This window comes from Oncorhynchus nerka, linkage group LG16, assembly GCF_034236695.1.
Source record: "Oncorhynchus nerka isolate Pitt River linkage group LG16, Oner_Uvic_2.0, whole genome shotgun sequence".
NCBI classification, from domain to species: domain Eukaryota; kingdom Metazoa; phylum Chordata; class Actinopteri; order Salmoniformes; family Salmonidae; genus Oncorhynchus; species Oncorhynchus nerka.
The window spans coordinates 22293085-22312716 of record NC_088411.1 but is presented as its reverse complement, the minus strand read 5'-3'; the positions used below and the strand labels follow the sequence as shown (position 1 = coordinate 22312716).

Below are 19632 nucleotides of genomic sequence, written 5' to 3'. Positions count from 1 at the left end.
TGAAAATTCGGAATTAATAGAAAGAGGCCCGGTATTCCCAGAGCGATTTTTACCAATGGGAGATCGTTTGTTTCCGAGTTCCCAGTTGTTTCAACGCACTAAAGTCATCAGAGATTCCCGAGTTCCCAGTTGTTTTGAACGTGGAATATTTCTATCAACAAAAAAACAGTTGCAAACTGATGGTAATTTGTATTAAGATACAACTAGTTCAGATATTAGTTCAGATATTAAAAATGAATTACTCAAATTGTAAATTCTAACAATTTATTTGAGGTCACCCTTGAGCTGAAAACGTGTTTTTTTTAATTACTTTGTAACACTAGTTGGCTAAACCTACGGGAGGGATTTTGCCGCGAGTTGTTTTGTCTGACAACTTTTTCCATTGTCAGCACAAAATAGGCTACGAGAGCCTACGACATCCAGAGCGAAAATAGCAACATAGTGGCGACCCCAACAGCTGTAGCCTACTACACTACAGGGACATTTAATTTGCAAGGACAGGTCAGCATCAACCAGAGGGCGCTCAGTTTCAGAGGATTTGCGTTTGGAGCGAGAATCACACAGTAGGTGATTTGAGAAGAATCCGAGAAACAGGTCGTTTATAATCGCAATAGAAACCAATGACGTTGTTTGACTCGCTTGCACTTGACTGGATGAGTGCACACAGCTAGGCTTCTTAATCGCGGTCGAATAGAGAAAGCGGGCTGCTGATGGTTAAAATCTGAGCCCAATCAAATCATAGTCAAGACGAGGAGACAAAAAAAGAGAAGATCGTTGAGTATAAAAGCGTCTGGAAACCCTGTATTGTATTTTCATTTTCTTTGATCAGATTCTGTTCACTTAATTCATTTTTGGTGACCAGTTCCCCTGGTGTTTTGTTGCTGCATTTGGGAGGAGGCACATCGGATTAAATACGTGATTTATTTTGTTTCCATGTAAGTATAAGGCATTTTCGTGATCACAGAATAAGTGTTTTAAGTAATTCGTCATAAACCGGGGTTTTCATAGAAAAAAAATTATTGACTGAACACTCTTGCCTTTCTTTTGTTTACCGTAGGACAGCCTATAGACCCGTATGTGCACGACATGCACACGGAACAACTCCTAAACATCCCCGTAAACTTTAAAGTTACCTTTATAAGACCCAATAATGTTGGTTAATCACGTTGTTGTTTTCATACATTTGTTGTGAACTCTACAGTTAAATGACCGAGCCCACAGCAGTCAGACCTGTTTCTATTGGCAGTGACCCAATCTGGCAGATTTGCATCTACCAGATTTGCATAATCCCAAACCAGGCACCAAAATATGAAATGTTATGCATTATGTTTATTTATTTATTTCCCCCTGTAAATGATGTATAACTCCTTCATAAACCATACTATCCTTCATGCTATATCCACATATCTGTTCTGAGAGCTCATATTTTACTAAGGGGGCTAATTTTAGTAAAGAAAAAAGGGTTTGATTACATCCCTCTGCTTCCTACAACTGACATCTGCTACTGGTTGAGGTATCATTGCCTCTGAAAATAGCAGCAAACAGGAAATTGCTCACACACTGAAGGTAAGTCTGTCAATTAAATGTGACCTGTATAAACTGACTGGCAAATGGAAGGGCATGAGTGACAATGTGCCAAGAGGAGAACTTCCAGACTTTACAGGCCTGTTTTAGTTAGTGGTCAGACTGAGAAGAAATAGTGTCTGCCATTTAAGAGGGACTCAATCAGAATGTATATAGAGTTGTACAGTGAAATCTTGTCCCTTTTATTTATTTTTATTTTCCCTTTTTTTTTTTTTTTTTTTTTCACCTTTATTTAACCAGGTAGGCAAGTTGAGAACAAGTTCTCATTTACAATTGTGACCTGGCCAAGATGCAGAAACGAACTAGTCTGTCTGGCACCCAGGGTAGAGTAAACCCATGCAGGAGCCAGTATCCATACACTCAGATTAGGTTTTCAAGTGTGTCACTGTCATCTTATTATGCGGGGTGGTGGTGATGTCTCTTCAGGTTCCTGTGTGATGTCATAAAGATGGGACGCGGTGGAGTGGGAAGCAAAGCTGGCGCCGGGGGCTGAAAGGCCCCTCCAGCGGCCAATCAGGATGCATGTCTCCTCGATGGGTGTCAGCAAGTTCTGCTTTCTGTTCTCCCTGGCCCTCTGTGCCCTCCTGCTGCTCCTCATCCCTGCCCTCCAGCCCTCACAGCATCAGGGGGACCTGCCTCAGCCCCGGGCCCACACCAAGCCTGCCCGGGCGGGCACAGGTGCCAGCAAAATCCCCCAGCACCCTGGAGGTCTGGTTGTCCCTCTCCAGGCAGATGTGGGGAAAGTGACAGTGGGAAATTATGGGATTGATGGTGGATCTATAGGGCAGGGCACACCCAGAGAGACCAAGAGGACTGGGGATGGGGACTGGGTGTATACAGCTGGTCGAGGTGACACCCAGGGCAATGGGAAGCATACAGACTCTCAGACAGGGCCGAAGGAGGACTTCCCCCACAGAGCTGGAGTTGTGGTGGGGGCTGGAGGGTCTCGGTCCAGGACCCCTCTAGAGCTGAAAGACATTTTCATAGCGGTGAAGACCACCAGGAAGTACCACAAGTCCAGACTGGATTTACTGTTCCAGACCTGGGTGTCCAAAGCCAAAGAACAGGTAGGGAGGAACACACACACACACACACACACACACACACTCAAGTCTGAACTTGGCAGTGGTTCAGATGCAGCCTATGGCCCTGGATAAGGGTATTTGTTATGTCAATACAAACACAACCCCCCCCAGGTTATGTTTTGTCGACAGGGTAGATCATCTCATTTGTCTTGTACTGTTAGCAAGACCTCCAGACAGGGCATGTTTCTAGAGTACACAATGACTCCTTCCCCTTTCTCTGTTCTCCAAGCAGCTGTAGTAACAGTAAAGAGTGAACATAATTTCTAGCGCCATGGGCTGCATGTCACTGCAACTACACTGCAGGTCCATTTCTCTTAAGAGTTGACTGTACTCCTTCAACAAGGGTTTGATTATCATATAGAACATGGAAGTGGAGGAAATGTGCTGCTATGGCAAATTCTGGTTTAAGATTCTATCCCAGTGAACACAAGATTTTGAAAATATTTAATTTCAACATCTTTCCAATGTCTTCATGTGCTCATAGGGATGGTTTTAGCCATAGGGCAGCAGGTAGCTTAACAGCGTTGGGTAGCCCAACAGCGTTGGGCCAGCAACCAAGAGGTTGCTGGTTTGAATACCCCAGCCGACAAGGTAAAAAAATCTGTCGACATGCACTTGAGCAAGGCATTTAAACTTAATTTGCTCAAGGGATGTCATGCTACTATGGCTGACCCTTTAAAACAACACGTTTCACTGCACTTATCCAATACAACAACTTTTTTTGTTGTAGCCAACACTGCAGATTCATGCCCCCATGCTGGCCCACATCTGGGTTTCCTATTGCTATTACAAAAGTAGAGACATCTGGGGCATTGCAGATACCCAGTTCACTCCCTGTCAGCACAGAGCTCAAGCACTTGGAACTCATCTCAGAAAAACATCTCAACCATTAAATAAACAACTTCTCCCCCTTTGGCAAGAGTATCAGCTCCTGTGGTTCAGAATGACGAGATGTGCGTCAAGAGCATAAAGGCCAGTTGGAATCAATTGACTGCTTGGATCGGGTTCTATAACGATTCTAACAAACCACATGCGTAACTCATCTTGATGAATTGATGCCAAGCCATCTTATTGGCTCTTCTGCCAATCTCTGTTGGTCTTGTGGTTGTTTGGTGTGATATTGGGTGTTTCCTCATCTGCACGGTTAGAATCCTCCACTAAAGCAATGGTTGATGTTCAGTGGAGCCATAAAGTAAAACTGAAGCAGATTCTCTGAGATGAGAAGTCCATGTGTTCTCCACCCCTCATAACCTCAGCTACTATGGCCCAATCCTAACGTATTGTCCCATCAGTGCATGGTTTATGCTTAAGTTTGAGTTACCTGTATCTCTGGCTGGGATTCCGTGATCTATATATACAAGACCATAATGAGACAGATGCTGGGGTAGATAGTCAAATCAAATTTGATTTGTCACATACATAGCAGATGTTAATGCGAGTGTAGCGAAATGCTTGTGCTTCTAGTTCCGACAATGCAGTAATAACCAACGAGTAATCTAACCTAACAATTTCACAACAGCTACCTTATACACACAAGTGTAAAAGGATGAAGAATATATACATAAAGCTATAGGAATGAGTGATGGTACAGAACGGCATAAGCAAGATGCAGTAGATGGTATCGAGTACAATATATACATATGAGATGTGTAATGTAGGCTATGTAAACATTATATTAAGTGGCATTGTTTAAAGTGGCTAGTGATACATTTTTTACATGTATGGCAGCAGCCACTCAATGTTAGTGGTGGCTGTTTAACAGTCTGATGGCCTTGAGATTGAAGCTGTTCTTCAGTCTCTCGGTCCCTGCTTTGATGCACCTGTACTGACCTCGCCTTCTGGATGATAGCGGGGTGAACAGGCAGTGGCTCGGGTGGTTGTTGTCCTTGATGATCTTTATGGCCTTCCTGTGACATCGGGTGGTGTAGGGGTCCTGGAGGGCAGTGAGTTTGCCCCCGGTGATGCGTTGTGCAGACCTCACTACCCTCTGGAGAGCCTTACGGTTGTGGTCGGAGCAGTTGCCGTACCAGGTGGTGATACAGCCCGACAGGATGCTCTCGATTGTGCATCTGTAAAAGTTTGAGTGCTTTTGGTGACAAGCCGAATTTCTTCAGCCTCCTGAGGTTGAAGAGGCGCTGTTGTGCCTTCATCACCACACTGTCTGTGTGGGAGGACCATTTCAGTTTGTCTGTGATGTGTACGCCGAGGAACTTAACTTTCTACCCTCTCCACTACTGTCCCGTCGATGTGGATAGGGGGGTGCTCTCTCTGCTGTTTCCTGAAGTCCACGATCATCTCCTTTGTTTTGTTGAGTGTGAGGTTATTTTCCTGACACCACACTCCGAGGGCCCTCCCCTCCTCCCTGTAGGCCGTCTCGTCGTTGTTGGTAATCAAGCCTACTGTAGTGTCGTCTGCAAACTTGATGATTGAGTTGGAAGCGTGCATGGCCACGCAGTCGTGAGTGAACAGGGAGTACAGGAGAGGGCTCAGAACACACCCTTGTGGGGTCCCAGTGTTGAGCATCAGCGGGGTGGAGATGTTACCTACCCTCACCACCTGGGGCCGGCCCGTCAGGAAGACCAGTACCCAGTTGCACAGGGCGGGGTCGAGACCCAGGGTCTATGGTACTATGGTGTTAAATGCTGAGCTGTAGTCGATGAACAGCATTCTCACATAGATATTCCTCTTGTCAAGATGGGTTAGGGCAGTGTGCAGTGTGGTTGCGATTGCGTCGTCTGTGGACCTATTGGGGCGGTAAGCAAATTTGAGTGGGTCTAGGGTGTCAGGTAGGGTGGTCCTTGACTAGTCTCTCAAAGCACTTCATGATGACGGAAGTGAGTGCTACGGGGCGGTAGTCGTTTAGCTCAGTTACCTTGGCTTTCTTGGGAACAGGAACAATGGTGGCACTCTTGAATCATGTGGGAAGGATTGATTGAATATGTCTGTAAACACACCAGCCAGCTGGTCTGCGCATGCTCTGAGGACGCGGCTGGGGATGCTGTCTGGGCCTGCAGCCTTGAGAGAGTTAACACGTTTAAATGTTTTACTCACGTCGGCTGCAGTGAAGGAGAGTCCGCAGGTTTTGGTAGTTGGCCGTGTCAGTGGCACTGTATTGTCCTCAAAGCGAGCAAAGAAGTTATTTAGTCTGTCTGGGAGCAAGACATCCTGGTCCGCGACGGAACTGATTTTCTTTTTGTAATCCGTGAATGACTGTAGACCCTGCCACATACCTCTTGTGTCTGAATTGTGACTCTACTTTGTCTCTATACTGACGCTTAGCTTGTTTGATTGCCTTGCGGAGGGAATAGCTACACTGTTTGTATTCGGTCATGTTTCCGGTCACCTTGCCCTGGTTAAAAGCAGTGGTTCGCGCTTTCAGTTTCACGCAAATGCTGCCATCAATCCACGGTTTCTGGTTTGGGAATGTTTTAATAGTTGCTGTGGGTACGACATCGCCAATGCACTTGCTAATGAACTCGCTCACCGAATCAGCATATTCGTCAATGTTGTTGTTTAATGCAACGCGGAACATTTCCCAATCCACGTGATCGAAGCAATCTTGAAGCGTGGAATCAGATTGGTCGGACCAGCGTTGAACAGACCTGAGCGCAGGAGCTTCCTATTTTAGTTTCTATCTATAGGCTGGAAGCAACAATATGGAGTCGTGGTCAGCTTTTCTGAACGGAGGGCGGGGAAGGGCCTTATATGCGTCGCGGAAGTTAGAATAACAATGATCCAGGGTTTTACCAGCCCTGGTAGCACAATCGATATGCTGATAGAATTTAAGGAGTTGTAGTGATGGTACAGAAGGAGAGAACCGATGCTCTACAGAACAGTGTCTTGCTGGGTGTAGTGTGTGTGGGTGGGTATGTACCCATGGTGGCCAGGGGACATGGAATGGTTAAGCACATGACGGCGTGTGTGTGCAGGAAGGGTGGAAAGGCATGCCCTGTGCAGCGTGGGGAAGTGTTCTGCGCAGGCCTGTATGTGGTTGTAGACCCTGGGCCACCAGAGGGAAGAAGTTCCTGGGCAACCAGAGACTAGAGGAGAGCAGGAGATGTGTGCAGGAGGAACACACTGCTGTGTTTGCTCTCTCTGTGCAGGAATCTCTGCCCACCCCCACCACCCACCATTTAGAAGGCTGGAGGGCAGGAGGAATCTGTGGGAGCAAGGCTGGTTGAACTGGGAAGAAAGGGGGTGGGGGACAGAGATTCCAGAGAGAGAGCAAACACAGCAGTGTGTTCCTCCTGCACATGTCTCCTGCTCTCCTGTAGTCTCTGGTTGCCCAGGAACTTCCTCCCTCTGGGGGCCCAGGGTCTACCACCACAGGAGGAATGAGAGATGTGTTTAGGGGATAAGTCAGAGGGAGGGGGAAGTGGGGAGAATTCTCTGGTGTTATCCTTCTCCAAACACAGAGGCCTGTATGGGAGGCTGTAGAATATAGATCAACATTCCCCACACAAGGATCTATGGGAGGCTGTAGAATATAGATCAAAATTCTCCACGCAGGGATCTATGGGAGGCTGTAGAACCGGGATGGGCGACTCCAGTCCTTGGGGGCCTGATTTTGCCCCAGCCTCAGCTAACACACCTGACTCCAGTAATCAACTGGAGGCTGTAGAATTTATTATAGATCAACAGGCAAAATAGCACAGCTGGTGAGAACTGTGTCATAGGGTAGAACCATAACCTAGTATATTATAGAAAGATACCCATGTGTTAAATGGTGTGTAGCGTTGAATTGAAGGGGTAGGCTGTGTGAGTGAAGGGGTAGGCTGTGTGAGTGAAGGGGTAGGCTGTGTGAGTGAAGGGGTAGGCTGTGTGAGTGAAGGGGTAGGCTACTTCATACTCTTTTTTTCCATAGCCAACATACATCACGTATTAACATACTTTCACACTTATGCTTATTTCACAAGTACTATTTTAGAATGTCCGGTCACACACATTTCCTAGGTGGCAAAGGTCTGGATGGATATAGTCATTTATCGGTGTAGTAACAAACCCCCACCTCGCAACCCCAAACTGTTCACACAACTCTTGCTGGTGGAGAGAACATGTTTCTTGCAATTCTACACATTTTGCATTGGGCAGAGAATTGTTTTTGCTGTTTTAAAGCTAATTTTCTGTAATTCTACACATTTTGCATTGGGCAGAGAATTGTTTTTGCTGTTATAAAGCAAATTTTCTGCAATTCTACACATTTTCCCATGTCTTACTTGTGTTTAAATGATACCAGGGGTCAAAGCTCGACCCCATTCTGAGTCTGGACTGTTGTTCGCCAGTTGATTATGGGGGATATAGGGAATAGGGTGACTGGTTCATATCCTGGGTCTGTTCTGGGCCTATAAAACAGATCAGCAGTGAGGCCCTTCAAGACAAAGAGTTCCAGTGTTCAGCTGCACATTAACAGGACCAAACACACTGGCCCAATTTGCTTAGTAACTAACGTCACAGCTCCATTTGTGTTGACATAAAAATACCCTATCTCCCAGGCAGCTCCAGGGGTGCATCCCAAATGGCACCCTATTCTCTTTGTAATGCACTACAGGTCCTGGTCAAAGTGCACTATATAGGAAATGGGGTGCAATTTGGGACACAGACCAGGAGAGGAGTGTTCAAAGACCGCATTGTGCCACCGTTCCACTGTGTGTCTACTTTCTAATGGCCACCTGCACAACTATTCACTAAAAGAACAAGTGTGACCACCGCTACTGTTCTGACCATTGGCTCAGACCGGTATAGGGCATTGGCCTAGTTCTCAGTCTTTTAGGTCAACAATTTAACAAAACATGTTTTATTTATTTAACTAGGCAAGTCAGTTAAGAACAGATTCTTATTTAAAATGACGGCCTAGGTTGAGCCACTCTAAGGAAAATGTTATGAGCCTCAGTTAAGAGCAGCAGCTGGGTAGTTCCACTCATTTATAGATCATATGGATGTGTCAGGCTCATCAGTTGTTTTACTGTTTGGAAATCAAGAGGGTTTAAAGAGTAGTGGGATCTACAGACAGGCAGTCAGACAGACAGTCTGATTGGTGTATGGGGTCAAATAGAATGGGATTTCAACAGACATTCTGGCTCATGTGAGGTTTATGGAGTAGTGTGAAGTTGCTCCTAATTCCAAGACACTGATCTAAGGTCAGTTTTGTGTTTTCCTCACTAGTGGTTAAGGTTCAGAATAATGGTGGGCTGATCCTAGGTCTGTGACTATGGGCAACATATACCTGGAGTGGAGTTTAAAGGATGCCTGCTGGGTTTATTTGGACCTGTTAAAACCCTATGAGGGGAGTCCGTGAGAACACAGAGCAGCCATTTCTCTTTAGCTCTAGTCTTGCTGAGTGAACACGAGGCTAACCTTCTCTCCATATATGTGGAGAGATTTCTCTGGAAAGAAAAGAAGACATGGAACCACACTGAGTCACAGCTTTAGTCTCTGAGTATTTCAAATGTGGAAACTATTCTAGGAATCCTTCTACAGTGTTCATAATAGAGCTGTTGTAAAATGACTTACGGGAGGGAGGGAAGAAAGGTACTGTAGATTGAAGGGATTGGAGGCTTTCTCCTGCACAGTGTAGCAACTTTGAATGAACGAGAGTAGAACCAGGGTATCTTGAAATGTTTTAACAAGATGTAATCACTTTTCTCGTGTGTGACTTTTTGCGCATTTGTGTTGTTTTAACAGCCCGTCAGAGAATTTACACCATCTACAGTGAGCCAGAATAGCCCCAGGCTTGCAGGTTGACTTAACACGGTAGAAATCTGTTTAAAACTTCAGCCAACGGGCCCCGGCAACCACACTGCCTCCGGGCCCCGGCAACCACACTGCCTCCGGGCCCCGGCAACCACACTGCCTCCGGGCCCTGGCAACCACACTCCTCTCCAGGCCATTTATGCCCTGCTGGCTGGCCAGGGATCTGCTGAGTTGCCAGGGTGACTGGGTCCTCCCCTCTTTGATCAGGGAAGGTCTTTGTTTGCCTGGCATGGTCTGGCTCGTCCTGGTGGCGGTGTGTGTGTGTGTGTGTGTGTCACATGCCTGTGGTGTCCTGTGTAGTTTTCCACCAGTCCTGGCACGGATGCCCAGCATCTCCCAGGGCACACAGGAAAGAGAGGGCATGCCACCGGGCACGAGGCAGGGAGGAGACAACTGGAGGATAAAAGAAGGGGGGATGAGGGAGGGAGGGAAGAAAGATGAAAAGGGGACAGAGGGATAGAAAGTGAAGGCATGCCACTGGGCACGAGGCAGGCGCGCAGCAGGGAGGGAGGGAAAGAATAAATGACAGGAGGAAGGGAGGGGTAACAGACAATTAGGAGAGAGAGGAGGAAAGGAAAGAGGGAGCATGCCATAGTTGAGGCGAGCAGGGTAAAGGGGAGGAGGGGGACTGAGTGCCAGGGAGAATGGGCCCAGTGTTGTTTGAGTTAGCATAGTCTGGTTATTGTTTTACCCAACTGCTTCACTCCATGAATCAGCAGTATAGGTCTAGGACATGGAGGCCTCATTGTGCAAGCCACATTTTTGATCTCTCTTCCCTTTCCTCTCTCTTTTGCTCTCTCTCGTTCTCTCTGTCTTGTGTGTGAGGGGGGTGTATACGTGGAAACAAACTTAGTGTTAACAAATCTCTCTCTCTCTGTTTGTTTCCTCAAGACCTTTATATTCACTGATGGGGAGGATCAGGAGCTGAGGAGGAGAGCAGGTCAGTCTACACTCTAATAGGTGGATACTGGAAGTACAAATAGGAGAGCAATTATTGTGTCACTGTACCTTCTTAAATGTAACTATTTATCAAATGTGATTGGTGTTCTTAGAAAGACTTGTAATATGTTATCAGGCATATGTGTATTTGATACCCTTGCATTACTGTCTCAGTAGTACGATAAGTAGACTCAACATCCTCATCTTTTCTCTCAGGGGCTAATGTCGTCAACACCAACTGTTCAGCAGCACACACGCGGCAGGCCCTGTGCTGTAAGATGTCTGTGGAATACGACAAGTTCATCGAGTCGCAGAGGAAGTGAGTCTTTACATACTTTACCTTACTTCCTGCTATTCACCATCACATTGCATGCTAAGAACATAACTATAGATTATGTTCTTCATTATTTGGCCAATAAGAAGCCAATTCAGAAGTTAGTTTGTTCTCCTGCCCTGATCAGGGAGGCCAAGTAGTCCCACTTGCTTGGTGGTTAAGATGCTGCCTTTGTCAAGAGTACTGAGCCGCTCAGTTTCAGAAGACTGCCTGTCTAATGTAAAGACATTTTTATATTTCTTTACTGGTGAGAAAAGGAAAGGCCTATTTTGAGAATACATCTCACACATATGTCTTAGATTCTGTGTGTTTAGTTAAGGAGGTCAACAGATGGATAGGACTGTATGTCTTCACGTACAGTAGCTCTGGCAAGCACAGATTGTAGGAACACACTGGCCTATTTGGCTCCCGAGTGGCGCAGCAGTCCGTCGGCACTGCATCTCAGTGCTAGAGGCGTCACTACAGACCCTGTTTCGATCCCGGGCTGTATCACAAGCGGACGTGATCGGAAGTCCCATGGGGTGGTGCACAATTGGCCCAGCATTGTCTGAGTTAGGGGAGGGTTTGGCCGGGGTAGGCCGTCATTGTAAAATTTGAATTTGTTCTTAACTGACTTGCCTAGTTAAAGGTTAAATAAAAACAGTGAAAATATAGACACATTTGTTCCAGTCCCATGTACTATATATGATACTTTATGAGCTGCTATACATTCCAATGAACACCATCATTGTCGTGATGATAACAACACCTTAACACGTCAGTAACACTTAATACAATTGATTTGTAATAACTTTATAATAACTGTATTAATGTAATAACTTGCATCTCTCTCTGTCCTCCCCCCTCCCTTTCTATTCTCTCTCCTCCTTCTCCCAGATGGTTCTGCCATATGGATGATGATAACTATGTGATTGTACCCAGTCTGCTGAAGCTGCTGTCCTCCTTCCAACACACCCAGGATGTTTACCTGGGCCGTCCCAGCCTCGACCACCCCATAGAGGCTGCCGAGAGGGTCAAGAGTGATGGATCTGTGAGTACACCCTGTCTGTTTGTCTGTCTCTTTCTCCAGACCATCCTTCTCTCTCGCTCCATCCCTTCCACCTCGGTCGTTCTGTCTATGCCTCCCTTCCTGTCTCTCTCTTTATCTCTCTCTCCCTTACTCCTGACCTCTGACCCTTGTTTTCTTCTCCTAGGTGTCAGTGAAGTTCTGGTTCGCTACAGGAGGTGCAGGGTTCTGTATCAGTCGTGGTCTGGCCCTCAAGATGAGTCCATGGGCTAGGTGAGTTTGAACAGTTCAACACTCTCAATGTTCTTCAGTTGCACATATTATTGTAGCTGTTAAGCTATTAAGCCAAACTGTTTTGAGCAGTTCACTCACAACCTCACATCTTAACCCCCCTTTCTTTTCTTTTTCATTCTTTCCTGTCCTCCTCCTCCCTAGTCTGGGGAACTTCATCAGCACGGCAGAGAAGATCCGTCTCCCTGACGACTGCACTATCGGTTACATCATCGAGGCGCTGCTGGAGGTGACGCTGACACACACCCACCTCTTCCACTCCCACCTGGAGAACCTGCAGAGGCTGCCCACAGACACCGTGCTGGAACAGGTAGGGGTGGGGGGGCTGTGTGTGTAGGAGGGGGTCTGTCTGTGAGAGAGAGAGAGATTGTCTACACACAAGTGTGTGGGTGAAAGAGAAAGAGACACCCTACTTTGTCTTTTTTTCTGTGATGTATACAACAGATACCAATTGTTTGTGTGTGTGTCTAGGTCACTCTGAGCTATGGGGGTTTTGAGAACAGGAGGAATGTGGTCAGCATTGGAGGAGCCTTCTCCCTGGTGGAGGACCCCTCACGGTAATCAGACATTAACCCAACATCCACCCAGCATTCAGTAATGCACAAGACAATTACATGACACTGGTTTACTAAACCTCTGAATTGTGAATGACATGTAAATGGTTATCCCCTCTCTCTCCACCAACTCTTTTTCGTCTTACCATTTCCCTCACCCCCGGCATTGCTCATCTCTCCCTCTCTCTTCATCCATCTGCCCCCTCTCTCTTCCTCCCCTCCCTCTATCTCTCCGTCTCTCTCTCTCTAGGTTTAAGACTGTCCACTGCCTCCTCTACCCAGAGACTGACTGGTGTCCTAGTAAGGGTCACCATTGATGGCCACTAAAGTATATCTACAATACTTCCTACCAGCCTGATTGACTGGTGTCCCTGTGTATGCTAGCTATATCATTGCCATGGCAAAATGACAATTTGGCCAAAGCAAAACCAGACTGGCACCCTGGCTAACCCAACAGAACCACTTCACTCAGATAAAATGGTTAAATGTCTGTGTGTCTTTTGAGAGGAGACAAGTGGAGGTAAATGGAGTGAGGATCACTTTTGTCATGGTGGGGTGATGAAGAAATGCCCCACTACTCTTATCAGTACTGTACCCTCCACTCATCGCAGTAAGTTGTCGTCGCTGGCTGTTGCTGTGGCGATGTGAATCACCACTCGTTGCTTTAAATCCCAAACTCTAATCTTTTAGTATTGTGGTCGAGGGTTTTTTGAAGGAGTGTTAAGGTACTTAAATTACTGTTGAAAAGGTACCTTAAGATGCTGAACAGGGTGAAATGTTAAATTATTTGCTTTTAGGTCTAAACATTTACCGGACTGATGTTTTTTCTTACAAGAGCTCATGACCAGAAGTCATCAGAGATGATTATCTGATATCAGTGTTACAGGAAGAGAGAGACCGTTTAAGTAATGAGTGAGGGACGTTTGTGCTAATGTAACGGAGTTAAGAATGTACCGTAAGCTGACTCCAAGGCTGGCTTGAAATGTCGCAGATGGAGCTATCCAATTGGATCTTTTTGTATAGCTCAATCGATTGGTACGTTGTCAAGGAGGTTGGTCACGTGTGTTTGCGAGCAGAGGATCACTAGTCGAAGCCCGGTATGGGGAGAGGGACAGTGGAGGAAGCTATACTGTTAGCTGCACGTCGGATTCACTTCACAGACTACCCTTGTGCCCCTCATGTCCTGAAGTTAATGTCTTACCAGAAGAGGTTTCAAACTGGTGTGTGTACATATGTGCAGGTTTGTGTGCAACCTAATAGTTTAACCACTCAATCCGAATGCTTTTAATATCTTAGAGCCAAAGATGATACCAGTGCCTTGTGTTTCAATCAACTAGACTTTGGAAATGCTTAAGAGCACATAATGAAAAATGAATTGAAGGCATGAAAGGCATCGTATGTGTGACAGTAGGAATGTAGTCCACCACACATATACACACAGCCCTGCAGTAACCAAAACAGACTCCTTGAAGGTGAGCACATTATCCTAAAGATCATTCATTAGACCCCTTTGCTGCGTTTCCCCCAATACATGTTATTTCTCTGTCAAAAGGACTACACATTTTGCACTCATCTCAATTCCCAAGTTTAATATCTCTGTGTATTAAAAGTTACATTCGTGTTGTTGACTCGTTGTAATGTGTGAGCTTGAGCTGGAAGTAGGTGTGTTTTACTGATGTCTCACATTCCTTTTTGCACGAAAACACTATAATCCAAATACAGAATCTGTCTTTCCCACTGCAGGTCAGTGGCTGAGAGAGAGGAGTCTGACTCAGATTCGAGTCAGGATGTGATATTTTTCCTCATCTTCTCCTGTCATCCGTTTCACCATTGATGTATTATTTTGTTTAATAAAGCATAAAGCATGTTTTGCAGCATTACCAAACACTCCTCGCTGCCCTTTGCTTTACAGTTTCATTTTATCATTATACTTATTAAGACACAATTACCAACACAGTGATGTACAGGAGGACAGTGGAACAATGTTAATGGTGCCGAAATACACTGTCATGCTGTTTCTAGCTTCTAGCCACCTTTGCAGTGTTTTTTTGTGTGTTATTTCTTACAATATTTGCTCACAAAGTTTCTTGCATTATTATCTACAGCCGGAAATAACTTTTGGATTTTAGATCGGCAGTCACTCACCAGCATTTCGACCAGAAATTCAACTTGAATTGGTTCCTTTGTTTGAATTTCCAGAGTGAATCCCATTAATTCCAGGGTCTGCCGCAAGACGACGTCGCCAGAGAAGAGGAATACGAAGTGGGCTTTTAGTCGGACTCAGGTGGCATGCATACCATCCACCACTTCCGAGTATATTACTCAATAGCGTTCAGTCCCTGGACAATAAAATATATGAGCTCAGGGCAAGGATCTCCGTCCAGAGAGACATCAGGGACTGTAGCATACTCTGTTTCATGGAATCATGGCTCTCTCCGGATATACTGTCCCCATCCATTCAGCCAGCAGGGTTATCCATCCATTGCGTGGACAGGAAGAAAGAAATCTAGATAAATAAAGGTGGAGGTGTATGTTTCATGATTATCAAATTTGATTTATCACATGCGCCCTTACAGTGAAATGCTTACTTACAAGCGGTTAACCAACAATGCAGTTTTAAGAAAAATGCTTGATAATTAAAAAATAAGAAATAAAAGTAACAAATAATTAAAGGACAGCAGTAAATAACAATAGCGAGGCTATATACAGGGGGTACCGGTACAGAGTCAATGTGGAGACTATATACAGGGGGTACCGGTTAGTTGAGATAATATGTACATGTAGGTAGATTTATAAAGTGACTATGCATAGACAATAAATAGAGAATAGCAGCAGTGTAGAAGAGAGGGGGGGGGCAAAGCAAATCATCTGGCTAGCCATTTGATTAGCTGTTCAGGAGTCTTATGGATTGGGAGTAGAAGCTGTTGAGAAGCTTTTTGGACCTAGACCTCTGGTACCACTTGCAGTGCCGTAGCAGAGAGGACAGTCTCTGACTAGGGTGGCTGGAGTCTTTGCCAATTTTTAGGACCTTCCTCTTGACACCGCCTGGCATGAAGTTTGGCCCCAGTGATGTACTGGGATATAACCACTACCCTCTGTAGTGCCTTGCTGTCCTAGGCTGAGCAGTTGCCATACCAGGCAGTGATGCAATCAGTGCCCTCGATGGTGCAGCTGTAGAACTTTTTGAGGATCTGAGGACCCATGCCAAATCTTTTCCGTGTCCTGAGGCGGAATAGGTTTTGTCGTACTCTCTTCACGACTGTCTTGGTGTGCATGGACCATGATAGTTTGTTGGTGATGTGGACACCAAGGAAGGGCGGTATGGAAATTGGAGTGGGTTTAGGGTTTCTGGGATAATGATGTTGATGTGGGCCATGACCAGCCTTTCAAAGCACTTCATGGCTACAGTCGTGAGTGCTATGGTTCAGTAGTCATTTAGGCAGGTTACCTTCATGTTCTTGGGCACAGGGACTATGGTGGTCTGCTTGAAACATGTTGATATTACAGACTCAGACAGGGAGAGGTTGAAAATGTCAGTGAAGACACTTGCCAGTTGGTAAGCTCATCCTCGTACACGTCCTGGTAATCCGTCTGGCCCTGCGGCCTTATGAATGTTGACCTGTTTAAAGGTCTTACTCACATCTGCTACGGAGAGCGTGATCACACAGTTGTCCGTAACAGCTGATGCTCTCATGCATGTTTAAGTGTTGCTTGCCTCAAAGCGAGCATAAAAGTAATTTAGCTTGTCTGGTAGGCTTTTGTCACCGCGCAGCTCGCTACTGTGCTTCCCTTTGTAGTCTGTAATAGTTTGCAAGCCCTGCCACATCCGATGAGCGTCGGAGCCGGTGTAGTACGATTCGAACTTAGTCCTGTATTGACGCTTTGCCTGTTTGATGGTTTGTCAGAGGGCATAGCGGGATTTTTTACAAGCTTCCGGGTTAGAGTCCCGTACCTTGAAAGCAGCAGCTCTACCCTTTAGCTCAGTGTGGATGTTGCCTATAATCCATGGCTTCTGGTTGGGGTATGTACTTGCAGTCACTGTAGGGACGACGTCATCGATGCACTTATTGATGAAGCAAGTGACTACTGTGGTGTACTCCTCAATGCCATCGGAGGAATCCCAGAACATATTCCAGTCTGTGCTAGCAGAACAGTCCTGTAGCTTAGCATCTGCTTCATCTGACCACGTTTTAATTGACTGAGTCACTGGTGCTTCCTGCTTTAGTTTTTGCTTGTAAGCAGGAATCAGGAGGATATAATTATGGTCAGATTTGCCAAATGGAGGGCGAGGGAGAGCTTTGTATGTGTCTCTGTGTGTGAAGTAAAGGTGGTGTAGAGTTTTTTTCCCTCTGGTTGTGTGACAGGTTAAAGGACATATTCATAGCCTGTTATACATTGAAAAGTATTAGTAAGTTCATAGTATGTGAGGATCTTAAAACATCTAAGGTTAAAATATGCATTCAGTATTAGTTGATAGAGATTGATAACATTCATATAATTGTGTTAAAGTTCAAATCTGTCAAAGGGTACGAATTGTGAGAGTAATGTGTAAACGTTATATTGATTACTTTATTTTGTGGTGCCTAAAAGTGTTAATCTGTGATCTACGAAATGCTTTTAATCTATGAGCCGGAGATCGATTGCTCTGGTCTCCACCCATATTCCTGGGGAAATTCGCGGTCTTTTTCTCATTGAACTAAATGTTGACTTGAGAATACAACACCGTATCACTTTCGTGATTATTTCTCCCCTGTTTTCAGGTACTTTATTGATGATAAAAATAGTAATTTAAATGTTATAACTAGCGAACATGTCAAGAGTGTTTAAGGTGTGTTTTAGTAACGTCTTGAGGAAGTTCGAGTTAAGTTTGAAGAGAGTAATATTAGCCCTGCTCGGTTGAAGTGAAGGATAGCATCGTGCTGAGAGTAGCTGCCATTTTATGTCGATTGTGAATGAACGTGCGTGTTGTTAATAAGATATTTTGCTGTGTTATTTGTATAATGGGTTTTCTGTTATGTAATGTGTTACTTTTGTGAAATGATTGAACTAAATGTTGACTTGAGAATACAACACCGTATCACTTTCGTGATTGTTTCTCCCCTGTTTTCAGGGGCGTAACATTTTTGGAGGCTCCGCTGAGATTGCTGCTCAGATGTCCAGTTTCCACACCCTGGTCGCTGAATTCCGAGCCAGCTAAATCTCCACATAACAACTCAGGCAGGCTGCAGTGAGGAAAGTGTTGCTGTTCGAGGGAAGTTGGAAGTTAGTGGTTAAGTACGTGTCAACTGAGGCCATTGATCGACCATCAGAGACAGTAAGGACCATCTAATTCAGAGTCAACTCCTGCACAGTAAAAGTTCCTCCTGTTCTGTCAACATGACAAGCGCCTTGGAAGAACTACAGGAAGAGGTAGTAGGAGAATTACACACCCTGACTAAAGACAAATTACTAGAGATATGTGATTTCCTTGAAATATCAGGCGAACAGAGAAGAGATGTTAAAGACAAATCCCGCATAGCATTAATGACTCGCATTATGATGTTCCTTGAAAGAGAGGAAGTCACAGAGTTAGAAGATGGCGGCATGTCGGAATTGTTGCTACTTAGAGACGAAATGACAGAGATGATCAGTGGCAGAGATAACAAAACAGGGCAAGGTGACCATGATATTGAACCAGCCGGAACACATCACAGAATAGAGGAAATGAGAACTGTAACCCCACAACAAGGGGTGGGACCTGAGCAGATTACTGCAGCCAAAGTCAGTGATTCTCTGCGTCAGCCCCAACACCATGCCAATCTTCAGGGGAGCGTGCCGCTCTCACCCAATGCACAGCCCAGCTCATACTGGCGCAAAGAGTTTAAAATTTCTGGTCAGATAGGTGAACCGGGCCAAAAAGAAAAACAGATTTTTTCCAGCCTTGCCCATCAGATTAAAAATGGACTTAACAGAGGATATCCTGAGGTAGAAATAGTAGACGCAGTAGTCAGGGCTATTTCTCCAGGCTCACAGCTACGCAGCTACTTGGAAGGTAAACCCCAGCTAACTCTTCCCACACTTAGATGTATCCTGCGTTCCCACTTCCAAGAGAAGAGTGCAACAGAGCTTTACAAACAGCTAGCTTCAGAAGCACAGCATAGCAAGGAGACCCCTCAAAGCTTCCTGATGCGCGTTTTAGATTTGAGGCAAAAAGTACTGTTTGCATCCCAGGAGTCAGAATCAGGGCTTAAGTATGACCCTGCTCTAGTCCAGAGCATGTGTTTACACACAGTCCTTACGGGTCTCCAGAGTGACAGTATCAGGATAGACATGCAGCCTCTCCTGCTAGAGAGCGAAACATCAGATGAGGTTTTGCTAGAGAAGCTTAACATTGCTTGTGCTAATGAGAGAGAAAGACTAAACAAAAAGCGGTTTAAAGCCCCACAGCCTGCTACAACTGTAAGTGTAGTCCAGTTAGAGGATATGCCATCTGCAAAGTGTCCTGTGAAGGAAGCCAAAGCTACGATACCCGCAGAACTGTTAACAGAGTTAGCTGAACTTAAGACAGGTATAGCTTCTCTAAAGGTCTCAGTGCAGAGATTGCTCAGATTAAGGAGACATTACAGCAGCCTATGTTTCAGTCACAGCCTTGTGCCTATGCCCCACCCCCAGTTAGGAGGCCAGATAGGGACCCCCAGCCACCTGTTTCCCAGCAGCAGTATTACAGCAACTACAGTCGGTCCCAAGCACTTGACCCTGCACAGCATCAATATGCACCTAACCGGTATACCAACCACTCTGCTCAAGCTCCAAGGAGGTGTTTTGTCTGCCAGCAGGCCAGAACAGATGCAACACACTGCTTCCGATGGGGAGTGGAGAACATTTTCAAGCTGGATGTAAAATCTCAAGGGAGGCCCCTTTAAACGGAAACGGGTTACCGCTGAGGGACGAGTGTTAACCGTAGCTACCAAAAAGTCCCAGAAATGTGCAAATTGTGCCAGAGAAGAGTCATTTGAGAACCTGAAACAATGTTCATCATGTAAAGAGACACTGTACTGTTCCAAAGTATGTCAAAACCAACATTGGACTAAACATAAGGAAAAATGCACT

The 19632-nt window shown here is 45.5% G+C and overlaps 1 protein-coding gene across 1 annotated transcript; it reads left to right on the top strand.

Annotated features, from left to right (window-relative positions):
* The first annotated feature begins 332 nt into the window (after nucleotides 1-332).
* rfng (RFNG O-fucosylpeptide 3-beta-N-acetylglucosaminyltransferase) lies at nucleotides 333-14171 on the top strand. Its single transcript, XM_029685160.2, has 9 exons — nucleotides 333-935; nucleotides 2011-2651; nucleotides 10311-10359; nucleotides 10575-10677; nucleotides 11569-11722; nucleotides 11886-11971; nucleotides 12134-12299; nucleotides 12461-12546; nucleotides 12794-14171. The coding sequence occupies exons 2-9, from the start codon at nucleotides 2103-2105 to the stop codon at nucleotides 12858-12860; spliced, it is 1260 nt and encodes a 419-aa protein (XP_029541020.1). The 5' UTR covers nucleotides 333-935; nucleotides 2011-2102; the 3' UTR covers nucleotides 12861-14171.
* Nucleotides 14172-19632: the final 5461 nt, after the last annotated feature.